General features: G+C 33.5%; 9 protein-coding genes across 9 annotated transcripts; 4 read left to right on the top strand and 5 right to left on the bottom strand.

The window, feature by feature from the left end:
• Positions 1-1,637: 1,637 nt before the first annotated feature.
• Positions 1,638-3,329, bottom strand: HYPBUDRAFT_159977 (ubiquitin-specific protease; the record flags this gene model as incomplete). The annotated part of the gene is made up of 1 exon (XM_020222463.1): positions 1,638-3,329. Exon 1 carries the CDS (start codon positions 3,270-3,272, stop codon positions 1,638-1,640), a length of 1,635 nt encoding a protein of 544 aa, XP_020079291.1. The 5' UTR covers positions 3,273-3,329.
• On the top strand, positions 3,328-4,237 carry HYPBUDRAFT_151635 (uncharacterized protein). Its single transcript, XM_020220596.1, has one exon. It carries the CDS (start codon positions 3,666-3,668, stop codon positions 3,846-3,848), a length of 183 nt encoding a protein of 60 aa, XP_020079290.1. The 5' UTR covers positions 3,328-3,665; the 3' UTR covers positions 3,849-4,237.
• Positions 4,151-4,903, bottom strand: HYPBUDRAFT_146582 (uncharacterized protein; the record flags this gene model as incomplete). Its single annotated transcript, XM_020219975.1, has 1 exon — positions 4,151-4,903. The coding sequence occupies one exon, from the start codon at positions 4,901-4,903 to the stop codon at positions 4,151-4,153; it is 753 nt and encodes a 250-aa protein (XP_020079289.1).
• Positions 4,904-5,296: 393 nt separating this feature from the next.
• On the bottom strand, positions 5,297-5,629 carry CYC1 (cytochrome c; the record flags this gene model as incomplete). Its single annotated transcript, XM_020219974.1, has 1 exon — positions 5,297-5,629. One exon carries the CDS (start codon positions 5,627-5,629, stop codon positions 5,297-5,299), a length of 333 nt encoding a protein of 110 aa, XP_020079288.1.
• Positions 5,630-5,749: 120 nt separating this feature from the next.
• Positions 5,750-6,108, top strand: HYPBUDRAFT_179759 (uncharacterized protein). The gene has a single exon (XM_020222890.1). The coding sequence runs from the start codon at positions 5,870-5,872 to the stop codon at positions 6,065-6,067; it is 198 nt and encodes a 65-aa protein (XP_020079287.1). The 5' UTR covers positions 5,750-5,869; the 3' UTR covers positions 6,068-6,108.
• Positions 6,109-6,148: 40 nt separating this feature from the next.
• Positions 6,149-7,861, bottom strand: CWC22 (U2-type spliceosomal complex subunit; the record flags this gene model as incomplete). Its single annotated transcript, XM_020223402.1, has 1 exon — positions 6,149-7,861. One exon carries the CDS (start codon positions 7,859-7,861, stop codon positions 6,149-6,151), a length of 1,713 nt encoding a protein of 570 aa, XP_020079286.1.
• A 142-nt stretch (positions 7,862-8,003) lies between these two features.
• Positions 8,004-10,935, top strand: HYPBUDRAFT_151632 (uncharacterized protein). Its single transcript, XM_020220595.1, has one exon. The coding sequence runs from the start codon at positions 8,019-8,021 to the stop codon at positions 10,872-10,874; it is 2,856 nt and encodes a 951-aa protein (XP_020079285.1). The 5' UTR covers positions 8,004-8,018; the 3' UTR covers positions 10,875-10,935.
• Positions 10,936-11,069: 134 nt separating this feature from the next.
• On the top strand, positions 11,070-11,987 carry HYPBUDRAFT_164775 (putative pantetheine-phosphate adenylyltransferase; the record flags this gene model as incomplete). Its single annotated transcript, XM_020222678.1, has 1 exon — positions 11,070-11,987. The coding sequence occupies one exon, from the start codon at positions 11,070-11,072 to the stop codon at positions 11,985-11,987; it is 918 nt and encodes a 305-aa protein (XP_020079284.1).
• Positions 11,988-12,145: 158 nt separating this feature from the next.
• On the bottom strand, positions 12,146-16,054 carry HYPBUDRAFT_101237 (ubiquitin-specific protease; the record flags this gene model as incomplete). The annotated part of the gene is made up of 1 exon (XM_020218108.1): positions 12,146-16,054. One exon carries the CDS (start codon positions 16,052-16,054, stop codon positions 12,146-12,148), a length of 3,909 nt encoding a protein of 1,302 aa, XP_020079283.1.
• Positions 16,055-16,949: the final 895 nt, after the last annotated feature.

The raw sequence follows: 16,949 nt of genomic DNA, 5'->3' as shown, positions 1-16,949 counted from the left end.
AATTACACGCGTGGGGGTTTTGGTGAATCTATTTATACCGCTTTACGAAAAGGTACAAATGATTTGGAAAATAATCCCTTCTAAATTATTTTAGGTTTCAAGAAATGCAAAATCAAAACAATAAACAAGACTATAAAATAAAAAGCAAAAAGAAATCCTAGACTTCGGCACCGTATTAGCTCATATTGAAAAAGAATTAAGGAAGAGGGCAGGCTTGAACATGAACGGTACAGACTTGCTCAGTTTTTGAAGAAACGTTGTCGGTTCAAAAGTATTATCACAAAACGTTCCTATAGCAAGCGACTTCAGCAAGAGCAAGATGTACTAAAACAACTTCTGAAAACCTTCGATTAGAAACGTATTTAACCCAATGTATAGTGAGTAATTTACTTGATCCGTTTTATCAAAAAAAAATTCACAACAATAGAAGAAATTAATGCCCTTGTATTGAACGCGTCAACAATGTAACTATATTCGTGCATTAATAGTTTATCCTTCCCGGTTGCGATTGTCGGTATTATAATTGATCGGATTATGGCCAATCCATTCGAGCAACTCACAAGAAATGTTCCGATAAAAGGTACAAGCAAGGTACCATTGGATTTCAACCGATTGATAAGCAAATTCTCTTCTACTTTTCTCTAAAAGTATCCGTAATTTCAGAGTACCACATTTCAATACCTCATTTCACGACAAGCCTTTAATATTCGAAAGGTACAAACCACCGGTGCCCACCGGTGCATACAAACCTACTTTTTCTCCTATCCTCTTCCATTCTTATCGCCCCTTCATTCTCAGTGCTGTCATCATTCTCAGTACTGTCATCATTCTCATCGCTACTCATCTCTCGTGGTGATGCTGCTGCTGCTGCTGCTGCTGCTGCTGTTAATCATATCCTGCGAACGTTGAATTGATTGAATTTGGTGCTTTCGCTACAAGGTGCATGTACCTGCATAGATATTGCAACCTTTTTCTCTTTTTTTTTTTGTTTTTGGTGTGTTTTTTTGCAGTTCTAGAATTTTTGACGCAACGCACGCCATTAGATTACCCTTTGGAGCTTGATGCGTTTTTGTAAATGGTGTAAAATGAATTAATTCAGTCTGCTTTGAAGATAAATAGGAATGATGAAACCGGTTATCAAACCACACGTTCACTCACGTTTGCCACAAATAGGGCAAGGGTATGAGCCGATGGTCATTCGTTAAAGGTATCGAGTGTGAGTCGCTAATCGCATCTTATTCAAAGGGTTGGTTAAAAGAATAATTTCACGTAACCCCTGATCTCGGTGGTGGGAGGATTATGGGAGGTGGTGAGCTAGAGGTATGCAGTCTTGACCTTTTAGTTGGGTATATTTCCGTAATAAAACACAATCAACAGAGGGAACGACGGGAAACTGGTGCGTTGATTTCAGTGTTAATTTTTTCCAGTTAAGGATCACAAGACCATAAGACCAGTTTGCCAGGATATTTTTAGCATTTAAAAGGGCTTATTGGTAATTTATGAGCTTTTGTTGTTTCCAAGGAGCCAACCCTTTGGATCTTGAAATGCTAAAAATATATTATGTATATAGAAGAAAAGACTGGAAGATATGCAATATGTTATCGAGGTAAAGGGGTGAGAAACGATAAAAATAGAGATTATATTCTATGAGTTATATAAAATAAGAGGTATGCATTTGTATTCATTACTTCATCTTGAGAAACAATTGATATGACACTGTCATCAAATCTGAACCATTTACCATCACCATTTTTGATCATTACTATATAATGACCAGTATTTACGCTACCGATATGAGAAACAACCGTAAATAATTCATAGACTTTGTTTTGATCAATTTCATCATCAGAAACGTCAGAAGTATATTTTGTTAAATTTAAGAATAATGGAGTTTTAACTGGAGTTTCAATTTTAGAAGAAACGTCATTATATAAATTATGTTCAAATCTTTTCAATTGAATTGATAAAACTGGAGGTAATTTTTTAATTTTCAAAGATTTTATTGCTTTTGATTTGGTTTCACAATGTTGGCAAGTATACATAACGTCTAATTTTTCATCTTTTGTGAATAAATCAAGACAATCGTACAAAGTTGGATTTGTTAAATGATTCAAATGATTCATTTCTAAAGATAAATCAATTAAAGGATCAATAGTTTCGGTGATTGAATCACAATTCAAACATTTAATTGAACTATTTAATTGACCAGAAAATGTAGTATGAGTAATACATTTGCAATTAAAATCATCATCGACTAAATGATTGGCATTTAATTTCTTATTAATTCGTTCATAGTCCAGATGAAATTCATTTAAAAGAAATTGCCAAAATTCATGAGCATCTTGTTCTTGAAATCCTGCTAATGATTTTTTTTTGAACCAAGCAGTCATTAATAAATTAGTCATACCAAAACCTTCAGGATTATTTGCGGTGAAAAAACCTTTAAAAATGTTATCAATACTGCAAGTTATGCATGCATTATTTTCGTCAATTAACCCATTCATATAATCATGATTACTATCACAATTAAGAAAATGATAATCATTATTGAAAAATTGATATTTTAAAATTGGATTATGAATGAAGCTTTGTAAAATACAGCTCATAAAACAAGTTGATCCGAGATTTATGAATCCTTTTAATCCATTCATTGCTTGTTTGGAAGGTAATAAATATTCTTCATTATTATCATTATTACTTTCAATTTTATTGAATTTTTCAACTGAATCATCGTTAGTTAAAATTTTTAACCGAATTTTTTCTAATTTTGAATTATTAACATAATCTCCACACGAAAAACAATATAGTAATCCATTATATGAATCAATAGCAAATAAATGTTGATTCAACTTGTAGTGGTTATAAGCATGATTGGAATTATGAAAGCATCCAACATGAGGACACTGTAAGCAAATAAAGTTATTATAAAAATTATTGAGTGAGCAATCAGTACATTTTAATGACTTCAATTTCAAATCTTGTAGCTTATTAGATAATATTGAGGAACCGTCCTTCTTCATTGTGAATTTCTTGTTACTATAGTTCTTATTATTAGTAACGGTTATGTTAACTGCTTGCTTATAAGTTATCAAAACGTTATCATGGGCCTTTGAGTCCAAGACTGATTTGATATGTTGACAAGATTTGATATGACCAAAATTATCTGGGGGTGGAGTGACTTCCTGAGTTATTTCACCATTCTCGTAATCGAGATCATTATGATACCCATTTGTAGTAATACCTTTCCCAGGAACAGTTTTCCGTGATGACATGGCTGGAGTTTAGATATCAAACATGAAAATGATAATGCAAAAAAATAAAAAAAAAAAAAAAACAGAAAAAAGGAAGAGAAAGGAATCTTATTTCAATATGTGATAGCAGTTCTATCTATGTCTTTGAAACCTTTCTATATGGCTGAAGTGAGTTAACCTTGTTGCCAATTATTTTTTTCAAATTTGATGGAAGTAAGTGAGTTGCGTACCGTTGAACGAACGACCGAGTGACAGAAAAAACTCAAAACCAGACTGAATGAACCGGAAAGTCAAACTCAACCAACTAAGACCAAGCAGAGAGATACGACTAGACAAAGTATTGCAGTTTGGTAATTACAAATAGCTGATGCAATTGAATGAAAGAAACAAAATGAAATCAGATTTGTGATTTTGATGATGGGGTCGGTACACGACAAATCAGAACCAAAACCAGAAGCAAATGATAACCACAAGGTTCACACGACAGAGCAATCACACGACGGTAATACGGAGACCTGGGTACTGGCGGCCTGGTGGGTTTTGTTTGAGGGAAACGGTGAAAGAAGAGACGTTTTTTTGGTAACAAGTTGGAACTGAAGGTTCTTTTTTTCGTACCGGAGGAACAAGCCGAGTCGATTGATTTGAATGAGTCAGTGGGAGTCTACGATGACGGGTGGATCTATAAGTATATTTGAGGTTATCTGAGTGTACTCCAAGGTTTATCCAAGCGGTGGAAGTTGAATCGGCAAGATACCAAAAGAAGGTAGTTATTCGAAAGGCTTGACATTTCGCTGCAAATTTCCAAAGGGTCTTGGGTGTTAGACCCGTGCACCCAGTATATATATATATATATATATAAATATAATGATAAAGAGCTATATAAGGTATATACAAGCAGATTAATCGAAATCATCGTCACTATCGTTTTCTCTGATTGATTTCTTCATGAATCGCAATCTGCGGTCATCTTCCAAGTCGTCATCTAGATGGTTGATAAGTAATCGTTTATCATTTTCATTAATTGCATTAACATTGATCAAGACTTGCTCCAAGTCTTTTAGTTTGGTATCATTACCACCTAATTGGGTTAAGGTGATGAATTGCTTAATCACATCTTTATTCAAGTAAATTAATAGAGTTGGACAATTTGATTCTGGGTAATTTTCAACGCATCTATTAGCAGGGATATCAACGAATTTTAGTTCGGGGAATTTAGTGGCTAATTGGATGAAATGGGAAGATAACAATCTACTTTGTAAAGATGATTGTAAAGACATGTGGACTATAACCGGTTGATTTTCATTTGAGGCTAAAGTTACTTCTTTTTCGTATTCTGGTTTATTAATGTGGAAAACTGTTCCGAATTTCTTTCGTTCACTTAGTTTTTTCAATTCTGCTAATCGTTTGAATTTGTATTCGTTTAAAAACGCTTCATCTTCTTCGTCTTCTAATTCATCTAGTTCATCTAAATCTTTTGATTCTAATCTATTTTCGTGTTGATTTCTAACGGCTTCTTCCAACGCTTCCTCTAATTGTTGTGTTGGAGAAGGAGGTCTTTCCGGAATGATTCCTTTCTCTCTCAAGATATCATTCCACTCGGTATCTTCAGTTGGATCTACCTCCACTGGGACCTTAAAGTCATTCATAGACATCCTTGTTAAAGAGAAGATGCTGTCAATTGTTCAATTTTTCACCTCCGTACATTTTTTTTTTCTTCTTTTGGCCGTTTTGCAAAATTTCCATCGTTTTCGTTTAAAGGTCTACAGTCATCCATAGGTAACAAAGTTTATATTAAGTAATTATGTACAAAGAACAAAATGAATAGAGATAGCTTTACTTTTATGATTTTCCTCTTCTTATAGTTCAAAATTGACAAGTGGAAAATTTTTCAGCCAATGAGCACCTTTTCAATCAATGAAAGAAAAAAGCCTTCATTAGCAATATAAGAAGATAAAAGAATTATATGAGTAATTTTAAATAAATAAAAGAATAAAAATGTAAAGGAACTTTTCTAAAAGTATATCATGACCACGTAGTTGAGCAACTTATTTAGTAGCTTTAGCCAAATAAGTAATCAAATCATTTCTATCCTTTGGTTTTTTCAAACCACCAAAAGCCATCTTGGTACCAGGAATGTATTTCTTTGGGTTTTCCAAGTAATCAGACATGGTTTGTTCAGACCATTCAACACCCTTTTTCTTGTTGGCATCGGTATAAGAGAAACCAGCAGCTTGACCGGATTTTCTTCCGAAAACACCATTCAAATTTGGACCAACTTTATGAGCACCACCTTTTTCAACAGTGTGACATTGTAAACATCTGGTTTTAAATAAGTTGGCACCTTTTTTTTCAGAACCTTTTTCGAATGGAGCTGGCATTATGTAGTAATTAAAGTTGAAAAATTGGAAAAGAAAAAAAAAAGGAAAAAGTGAAATATCAACCCGGGTTTTTTTCCAGAAATAAATTCATATTTATACGTTCAAGAGTCAGACATCAGCCATTTCATTTTTGCTCAAATCAAATAACTTGGTTGTTAACTACTTGTCTATTATTGGCTGGCTGAGGTATGCAGGTGCGGTAATCCATCGCAAGAGCCAGCCCGTACATCCGATGTCCTAATGTCCCGTTCCTACTTTTACCGTCCGGCTCCTACCTGCTATTGCTGCTGCTGCTGCTGCTACTGCTACTGCTGCTGCTGCTGCTGCTGCTCCCATCAGACCCTGCTCTGGATGGTCTTTGGCAAACGGGCTTTGCTTTTGGGTGGTGTATGGGTGTTGGTGTTGGTGGGATCCGTACACCGGATAACCCTATACTAGTATATGAATGAATATATGAACATAAATCTATATAAATCTATACAAATCTATATAAATCTATGTAAATGTGGAATGGGAGGATCATGGACTGTTGGATCTGGACCTACTGTAGGACCTCGACCTTGAGCTGGAACCGCTTCGGGAATAACTCGAATGGCTGCTAACTGACCTGGATCGTCCCCGGGACAGTTGGGCCAACCCCAGTCTCATTTCTTCGGTTAGCACCCCGAGCCCAATGGCAGTGAAGTAATTGATCAGAAATCTGACGTGGTCTAAGTCAGACCCATTCACCGGGAATAACCCACTGATTTTGCCCTTGACTGCATCATCACTGATCATGTTATGAACCGTTTTGAGTCCAATCTCTTCAATCATTTCTTGAAATATAAACTTGATAAAGACTCGACTTGCCAGGTTGGTTTCCTCTTCGGTCATTATGATCTCGTCCCATGAATCTTCAATCGATAACTTATCACTGGCAAATAAATGTCCAAAAAACTTCCCTACGTTTCTTATTTGGTTGTTTTCGTACTCATGAATGTTCCCATACGTATGCTTAAATTGTTGAACCATTATAGAATGCCATTTTTTCATCAAAATCATTTTTTCTCCAATCACCCCATAATACTTAGAATAAGTCTTCTCTTGCGAACAACATTTGATAATCATATCAATTAGAACTTCATCTTTTTGCTGGTTGCTTTGATTCAACTTGATCAACTTGTGCACTGCTTCGTCCGATGACATGCTTGACATAATGGTTAAATAAATGGTCTTTTGATAATTCAATAGATTGGACTCGGTCATATCTTTGAATTCTTGTAGTTCTTCCCCTTCCTCTGCCACTTCTTCTTCGTCTTCTTCCTCTTCTTCTCCTTCTTCTTCTTCATCGTCTCCCAATATGTCTTTCCGTATGTTCTCATACGCCTTTTCATTATCTTCGTAGTTTCCATCGTATTCATAGTAGTCCTGATCAATTTTCATGTCTATTTCATCGTTTATATCGATTATATGAGTGGTTTGATCTTCTTCTTCGATCAAGTCTAAATCTTCTTCTAAAATCTTGAAGAACCGAAATTGGTTTCTACTCAATCTAAAAATATTTTCAATTTTCTGCATCCCTTTTTCGTCAATGGATATTTCTCCCATTAAGTTCCTTAATCGAGTTATAATCATATCAAATGCGCTTCTGGCACTCCCCATTAACAACTTACCATTAAGTTTTATAATCTCACAACTCAATTCAATGCCTTGGCTCGTTGGTTTCTTATCCAACAAGATTTGTAGTATCTCTAAAATTATAATCTCATTTATTACTCTCTGATTAACTAGTTGACACATAAACGTAATGGAATTACGAACCAACCTTCGGTTATTTCGAATATAGTTCTTTTTAAACTGCACGATCAATCTGCTCCCCAATACTTTTCCCACATCGGTTATTTTCAGATTTATGATTGATATTAATGAAGAATATATTGCCGTGTTTTTAGGTTCTTCAATTTGCTGCTTGATTATACTTCGTATAAGTATCCCTTTACCTCTGTTCAAATTCAATCCAAACAAGCTCACAGCAGTGTCTTTTATATTCTCCCGGCTTAACTGCAATATAAGCGTTTCGATATCTTTTCTCAACTTCATCCATTTATATCTCTGATAAGAGTCAGACTCAAACTCATTACTAGATTCAATCTTCTCTCCCAATTTCTCAAATCTGCTGGCCGTTATTTGCTGGCCGTTATTTTGGTGGTGAACTAACGTCTCATATTCCTTCCAGGCTAGTTCTGAAGCCATGTCTAATGCCAATGATGTAGTAAAGTTATAAAATATTCCTTTAGTATGTTTTGTATTTTTTCAGAGATGCGATTTCGATAAAAAAAAAAGGTTGAAAAATTCATCTCATCTCCATCTTTCATGATATCTTCCATCAAAATCACTGACACCGAGCACCATGTCCCAGCTATTGAGTCGCTCTAGTGGCAGTATCATCCATGGACGATGGTTGTGTAAAAGTTTCGCTGCACGTTATGCCACAGCATCCGCTGTTACCATAAGAAATGAAAAATCGAAGACATCATCTCATTTAAAAGCAAAATTAGAATACTTTGAAAATACTGGACAAATCATGAAGTTAACCCCTATTCAACAAAGAAATAAGTTGAATAAAAAGTTTGAAAAAACCAAATTTGACATTTCGAAGAACTCATATTCGCCCCAAAAAGCTTTACTTACATTGAAATCGAAGTTTGATGATGGTATATTGCAAAAATCAAATGGTGATCCTATTATACTTGATAAATTAACTATTAACGACTTGAAGATCACTTCACCTGTTTCCAAAGATATATTCCATTCAATAGTAAACGCTAAGAAATTGAATAAAGATCGTCTTAATACAAAGTTATTGACTTTTTTATTGGGTACCACTACTGAACAATTGAAAGACTCTCATGTCGTTACAAAAGATACGATTAAGTTCTTGGAAAGAGATGAAGATCATTTAAGAGCTCAGCAATTATGTAAATTGGCCGGCGATAAAGGAAGAGTGGGTATGAATGCTATCATACAATGGTTATTGGAAAAGGGAGATCATGCAAAAGCTTTCAAGGTTTATAATGATCGTAAAAAATGGAATATCCAGCCAAATAATTATACCCATATCATTTTATTTAATGGTTTAGCAAAATCTACTGAATGGGGTAAGATGCCAAAATCGACTATTGAAACCTGTATTAAACAATTTGAAACTATAAGGGCAAATAATAAATCCATAAAGGACAGTGAAAAGGAAGGGAAAGTTATTTGCTCTGTTGAACATTTCAATTCCTGTCTTAGTGTCCTTATGAAGAATTTCGATAGCGAACAAGAGACTGCCTGGGATTTTTTCAATAGTGTTGTTGATCCCGACCAGTTTGATAAATTACCAAGAATTCAACCAGATAGTCAAACGTATACTATTTTCATCAATGGGTTGAAGAAGTACCACACTCATCAAGCTGAATTAATTTTAAAAGATCGTAACTTATCATCAAAGGAAAGAACTTTGAAACTTTTGTCAAATCAAAGAAGAATGATTACGAAAGCCGAACAAGTCTTTCAACATGCTTTAAAGAAAGCAACCCCTGAAAAACCTCCAACAAAGGCAGAAGCGGACGCTGATCCTAATTTACTTGCTGATTATAAGAAGAAACTGAGAGTTAAACTTGTGGACATTGACCATGCCCTTGCCACCAGTTTTCTTTCCTGTTATATAAATAACTTTTCCGGAACCTCTACGAGCCATAGACTGGGTTCTCATTATAAGTTTGTGGAGCAAGGTTTGACTTATCTAGCAGCTTGGTGTCCTGAAATTGATTCAATGTTCCACTTTATCAATAAATCAAAAAAATCAAAATCTTCAATTTTCGAACCAAATGATATATTGAAAAGATCAACTGATTTACGGATCCACACTGCCCTAGAATCACCTGAAATGCACAATTTCAATGAAAGTATTAATCCGAATACACTTGAATTGAACGATGATAAATCAAAATTAAATCCAACGGTGATATTCCCACCTCCTTCTCATACCAAGAACAAAAACAGAGCTATTCTTACTCCAAAGGAAAAAAGACTTGTGGATTTTTCAAGACCAAGGTTTGTTGATATATATACCACTTCTAATGACTCGAAAGGCGTTAGTAACAAGAAAATCACCCAAGAGAAAAGAAAAGGTGTTAACAAGTTTTTATTACAATTAGCTTTGGATGGTTTAATAGCTTTGGGTAATGAAAAAGCATTTATACTTGGAGTTTGGTATATCATAACAAAATGGGGTGGTGTATACGCAAGTCGAACTGATATAATCAATACCATTCAAGAAACAGGTATTGCCAAAGGTGTTTTGAACGAAAATTATATGGTTGAGCCCCATCAGACTGATAGAAATGAAGGCAAGGAAGTCAAGTCTGAAAATATGGATAAAAAATCATTCACTGATATTCCAAGAGCTGAAAGATTTGATATTACACCTCCACATGACTCTGATATACTTGATGTTATGTTGATTGAAAATTTTATATATAAGATTCATGAAAATATCCATAGCAAGAATGGCAGCCAATTGATTTTAGAAATTCTAAGAGTACTTGTTAATAAAGAGACAAACTTGTCTTCTAGCTTGCAGCCGAGATTGAAAACGTTCCACTCAATATTTTCGGTGTTAATGAAAGAGCTTCATGATTTCAATGACTACAACTACGATAAAGGAGTCAAGTCGAACCGTTCGAGGAATGTCAAAGACAACACTCCAAAGAAATCAATTGATGATAATCAATTGCACTATTTCTTGAGAAACTTAAACGATTTCATGAATTGTTTGCTTGTTTATGATGCAAATACATTCAAAGGTACAAAGAAAGTTGTTTTACCTAACTATCATATTGAATCTTATAACAGAATCATAGAAAGAGTCTACGACACTACCTGGCTTATTCCTCACGATAACAAAGCAGTTGTTTGCCAGTTACATAAGTCGATATTGAAATCAGGTATCTTGTTTTATAGACCCCAAGACTTAATTGATCCAAGAGAAAAATTGCAATTCTCCAAACCAATTTTGAAATCGATGCAACATGTTTATGATTATTTGAAATCCACCCAAAATTTAAGTAAAAATGATACCAAATTAATGCTTAACTTAAGAGGTATCTTCCAAATTGATTCTAAGACCCCAGAAGCCTTGGAAAAATTCAATGCTCACGCTAGAAACGTCTACAAGTTTATAGATGCTAGCCAGTCATTGCAACCTTTATACTCTATCTAATGACCAATACTTCCTTGTAAATAGACCTTGTATATAATAATTAAAAGTTTAACGAACGCTCTGAAATGAAAGAATGGCTGTAAAAATCAAATTGTGAGAATTTTGTTGAATTTACAACTTTTTTCTACAAATTATTTATAAGAAAGGAGTTGAATACCAGTTTTTGATCAATTCCAGTACTTTTCCTACTATAAGATGACTTCAGCACATCCAGTGATTGTGGTCAATGATCCGTTACGTCTTGATTACAGCAAATTGTTCCATGGAGTTGTCGATGATATAAAAGCATCCAAGGACCAACTGCATTCAATTGATGTTTTCATCCAATCGCAGATTAAGGATTCACAGGCATTGAATTTGCTGCTTTCCACAATATATAGCAAGATACGATCAATACTCTCTGATTTTGGCTTCGATTACACCTTTCAGATTGACGTGTTCTTTAATTCGACAAAATTTGAAAAATTAAGAGAAAACTGGAAAGTATTATATCACTTAGAAAATGAAGCAATCAATAATTCCATACCTGAACTGATTAAAGTTGTGACAATACCCGAAGCAAGTGTCCTTTCAAAATTACATGTACCTGAAAAGATTAAAGATTCGGGAAGAACTTTCAAGTGTTTTGATGTTACAGCTGTGGGTGGAACATTCGATCATTTACACGATGCTCATAAGCTCTTGCTATCCATGTCGGCATTTCTAACGAGTAAGACTTTGATTGTAGGAATCACAGGGCCAAAACTCTTAACAAATAAGAAATTCAGCGAAGCATTAGAGTCATACGAAAAAAGGCAGGAAGTCGTTATCAATTTTATTCAAAAACATATCTCTTCTGAGGTAAAATTCGAAATTTTTCAAATTAATGACGTTTGTGGTCCTACTGGTTATATCGAAGAGATTGATGCCTTGATTCTAAGCTACGAATCATCCAAGGGGGGTGCTTTTGTTAATAAAGTGAGAAAAGAGAAAGGTTTTCCTTTGCTTGATACTGTAAGTATTAAAGTGATTGGTTCAGATTATGGTAATGAGGAAAACAACTGGAAAGGAAAATTAAGTTCAACAGATATAAGAGAGATAGAAGTTGAAAAGCTTCAAAACCTACAAAAATAATGGCCATATAGTTTATGAATTATAATTCTATTAATAATGAACGATAATAAATTTGGCATGAATGAACGTAAATTTGGCAAACTTGTACCGTAACTAAACACTAAGAAATAAAAACAATCAAAGCTAAAACAATGATAATATGTATATCAAAAAACCCTCTACTTGATAGAAATACCCTTATCAAATGGGTTAACACGACGAGGGGCTCTATCGGGATGATCTAAAGCCAAAGATACACTTGAGGCAAAAGTTGCCACTTCTTGAAATAAGTTCAAATCAAGATTTTCTTGATCGATGAACCTACCTTTGGCATTGTTATCGGCTAGCGCAATTTTGATTTTTTCAAAAGCCTGAACACCTAATCCTAATTTTTTACGTAATCTATCCTTGGTTTCACTAAATGGTTCCGATGGGAATAGAGGGAAGAGGAATGGATTCCCATGTTGATTGTTGATGGTCTTATAAAAATGGAATACTGGAATTATATTCAAATGCTTAGAGTAATTCACTGTCTTCAAGTATTCATCTTTAGTTATCTCATCATCAATTTCATCGGCTTTTGGTGGAGTATTGGTGAATCTCTTTATCAAATCGTGGCTAGCTAAAATCTCAACCTCTGCTGGGAATATACCGGCGTATAATTCATATTCATCGTGAATGGATTCAATTGTTCTATCGAATTTAATCAAATCAATATACTTATTTTCAAAACCAGCATAAAGCAATAAGTTAGTCAAGTCTTTCTGTGGAATATTCAATTTATGAACTAATTTATTGACTAAATCAGTTGCTGTACCATCTTTTGGTAATAAGAAATCGAACAATTGAAAATGGCATATACTGTTTAACCAGTATACTTTAACGGATTTCATATTTTCATATTCTTTCAAAGTAATATTCAAAATTTCGTATTCAAAGTTAGTAATCGATGACAATGAAACCGATTTAGGGAAAAATTGTAATAAGTTGTGACTTGATTTCAAAGGGTATCTAACACCTTGATTATTGACTATGAAAAGCCTCAAGTAATTTGGATCTAATTCACTATCGATCTTTTTAGCTATATTAATAGCTAAATCTTGATAAGAATATTGTGTTGAAATCCAAAGATCAAAAGACTTACTTATTTCTTTAGCTAATTCAATTTCTCTAGCCTCTTGAGGTGATTTACCTGAACCCGTCTTGTTTTGTAATTCAGCACTCTTATCTTGTTTTTCATCATCATCTTCGGCAACAAAATCACTATCTTCATCGCCAGTACTGGCCTTAAAAGGTTTTACGAAGATGTGTAATCTGGTAAGTAAAAATTTGTAATATTCTTTAATGTTAGCAAATTTTTTACCAAGAGTTCCATTTTCAACATTGGCAACTTGGAATACTAATATATCACCGGTGCTCAATTCGTTTTTCTCAAAAGTCGAATTAATATCCACATTTTCAATCTTAACTTGGGATAATTCTTCAAAGATTTCTAACGGAGTTTTCTCATCAAATCCCAATAACTTATTAACTGGTTTAATTAACGATAATAAAGTATCATCCTTTGATACAGTAACATGGGTTAACCCCCTAACCTCATTACTAACTAAATCAAAATACTTCAAATAAATTTGAATAAATGAAGATCCTTCACTTATGTCTTGTAATTCATTATTTTTTACGTCAGTTGATGAGTTAATCTTCGAGAAAACTTTATCAAAAGAAAATTGTTCTGGAGAAATTTCTTCCTCAATAGAACTGTGTGATTCATTCACGGATTTTAATTCTTTATGTGCTTCCTCTATATAAAATACCATTTCGTCATATCTTTTGTTAAAAAATCTATTACAAATCTGGCTGATGGTCAAGCTTTGAAATTCAGTTGGGACAGGCGCATCAGCTCTATTTGTATGGTTATTACGGTGATTTACCAAAATCAATCTGAATGGGTATTTCGATAAATCTTCCTTATTGCTTTCTTCGATTTGATAATTAAATTCTTTTGCTGCCAATTCGTATAATGAGCTAAAAGGATCATCTTTTTTGACTTTCAATTGGACTGGATAACTCTTCTCATTGAAAATATTATCGTCATAAAACTTACTTACTGTTGGGTCAGGATACATATCGAATCCATTAAAGTTATTATAATTTTCGACTGTAACGAACTTAACATTGAGGTAGTAAAGAGCTTCTTGTCTAGCTTTTTCTAATCTTTCTAATTCATCTCTTTCATCTTGTATTTGTTTTGGAATATGTTCAGGAACATAAGAGTTAATTTTATTTTCATCTATTGGTAAAATATTTTCCAACTCCAGTTCACGATAGTATACCAACATATAAGCAGAAGTAACTCTACTAGTGAAATACTGATTTTGTTCTAATCTTGAGAGTCTGCTTAATTGATCGGAACTTAATTCATCATGTCCAAAATTTTCTTGGAAGACTTGAGTTGGGGTAACTTTCCAAACTTTATCATCATCAAATCTTAACCAAGTGTTGTCATTAGCGTTAGGTTTGATCATAGCATAATAATGACCATTTGAGATTGAACCTTGATGAACCAAAACACCATGTAGTTTGTAATTCCAATTTTGTTTTTTAACTTCATCTGAAACTTCTTCATCTAAGTAAGGCTTTAAATCAATTTTATCTGGGAATTCATACAAATCGTCAATCTTAACTAAATCATCAACCATAAAGTCATATTCAAATCTTTTCAATTGTAAATGTAAAACAGGAGGGTAGGATTGGAAAACAACACCCTTTTTGGCATCTTGATATCCGTATTCATCACCAGCCTGGTATTTATTTTCACCTTCCAACATTTCAATTTCAATATAATTAGCAAAAGCTTGTTCCAACTTATCAAAACCTTTAACATTTAATTGTATATCCCAAAAATCTTCAACTCTTGAAGATTCATAAGGAACATTAACACATTTGATATAAGATTTCATTTTACCAACGAAAATATCATTAAGAGAATTTTCGATTGAAGTACCTTTCATTGCTGATTCTAATTTATCCATTAAGATACGATTTAATTCTTGAACATCATGTTGAGTGAAAGCATCTGAAGAATCCCAACCAAAAGATTTAGTTAATTCCAAAGTATTTACAGCGTCATTTGAAGTAGCCAAAGAGTAAAAAATTCTTTGTAATGCTAAAGGTACTGCTTTATTATTATTATTATTAGAATCGGAATCAGTTGGGATTTGATAAACCAATTTACGGAAACATTTAGTTGTGAAATAAGATTGTAATAAAGAATTCAAATAACAAGTTGCACCTTGATTACCTAAACCGACAAATCCAGTATTTGATTTTGAATCATAATCAACCAAATTATGCCACAAAACTCCAGTTGAAGAATCATCAATTACTTTAACATAGGCAGTGATATTAAGTTGATTATTTTCCAAAATTGGGTATTGATGAGATCTTTGGATTGAACTTAATTGTTTTGAATCCATAAATGCAGTGAACCCCCAATCGGTTTCATTATTACTAAAACGATGATGAGAAGACATTACTGTATGAGAATCTGGATGTAAAGGATTCCAAATATCAAGATAAAATTGAGCACAGACATACCATTCACTTCTTTTATCTAATGGTTGAGGTTCAATATAAATCGAAATCAGATTGTTATTATTACCTTTGGGGAATAATAAGATATTCCAACTAAAATCATCACAAGTAAAAGCAGGACCTCTAACTTTATCTTTTGGTAAACCATACCAATCTTTAATTTGCCATATATTAAAGTTTTCTGCCTTCACTGGGTAATCAGGTACTGGTTTTAATAATCTTGTTGCCAAAGCCTTATGATTATCAGCAGATGGTAATTGTTGAGTTTTCTTTTGATTATTTGATGTGGTTGAAACAGATTGAGGATCAACTTCAATTATATCTGATTCATCGTCCACGTCACTATCTGAATCTTCATCAGATTCATCGTCATCATCATCAACACCAATTGCATCTAAGCCAGGCTGTTGTCCAGCGACAATCTGTTGTTGATGATGATGTTGTTGTGATTGTTTTTCTTCATTAACATGGATTACTTCATAATCATCCAACATATTATCCTCATCAATTTTCTTAGATTCAATTGAAGGGTTATTATTATTGGTGACTTGTTTTTTTGTATCTATATGATTGGTTTGAGGGCTATTTGATTCATCCATTTTATCTAAATAAGAAGTATTACTATTTTCTTTATCATCTGATGACAAATCAGTAATCATATCGATGAAATCACGTTTTAAACCAATTGAATTAGTTTCAAACCCAGAATTATTGTTCTTTCCAGACACTTTGGATTAATTAATGTTAAAGATATCAATAAGGTAGATCTTCCTTTGATCTGCTTCTAGTTTATCTATTGTATATAATTTTGCTTCGTAAATTTTACCGGCGGCAAAAAAATGATTGATCCTTCAATACTTCAATAATCTACGAGCACACACGTGTAGGCAATTGTAGATAATCAATACTCAATCAGTAAGCACTTGATTGACTAGAGATTGATTCAATATGTTAATAAACTGGAACTCAAGATTAGATATCAGAAAATCAAATTTGAGAAACGTTTTTTTTTTGATCCAAGAGAAAAGATAAAAAAAAGGTGATAAACTCAAGGTAGAGTAATAATAAAGGAGCCAGGTCTAGAACTCTAATGGAGGTGAGACAATTGATCTTTTCAATACTTTGAGCAAGAATTAACAAGTCAATTAAGTGGGAATCTGAAAAGAAAGTAGAATAAGGTAATGCTGTAGAGTAGGATCATTTATTTTTTTTTCCTTTACTTTTTTTCTAAGGGAAACTGTGGGATGTTTTTTTTTTTTTGGTTTTCTATGGGTGTACGGGTGTAAACATGGTCACGTGAATAAAGGATTGGGTTTTATCGAATTTTTTTTTGCAATTTTATTCCTATTCAAGTCTTGCAATGGAAGAAGAACAGTTTGTCTTTGGCAG

The sequence above is a fragment of the Hyphopichia burtonii genome, assembly GCF_001661395.1.
Source record: "Hyphopichia burtonii NRRL Y-1933 unplaced genomic scaffold HYPBUscaffold_1, whole genome shotgun sequence".
NCBI classification, from domain to species: Eukaryota; Fungi; Ascomycota; class Pichiomycetes; order Serinales; family Debaryomycetaceae; genus Hyphopichia; species Hyphopichia burtonii.
The sequence above is the reverse complement of the archived record's forward strand: the minus strand, read 5'-3'. Positions and strand labels throughout refer to the sequence as shown.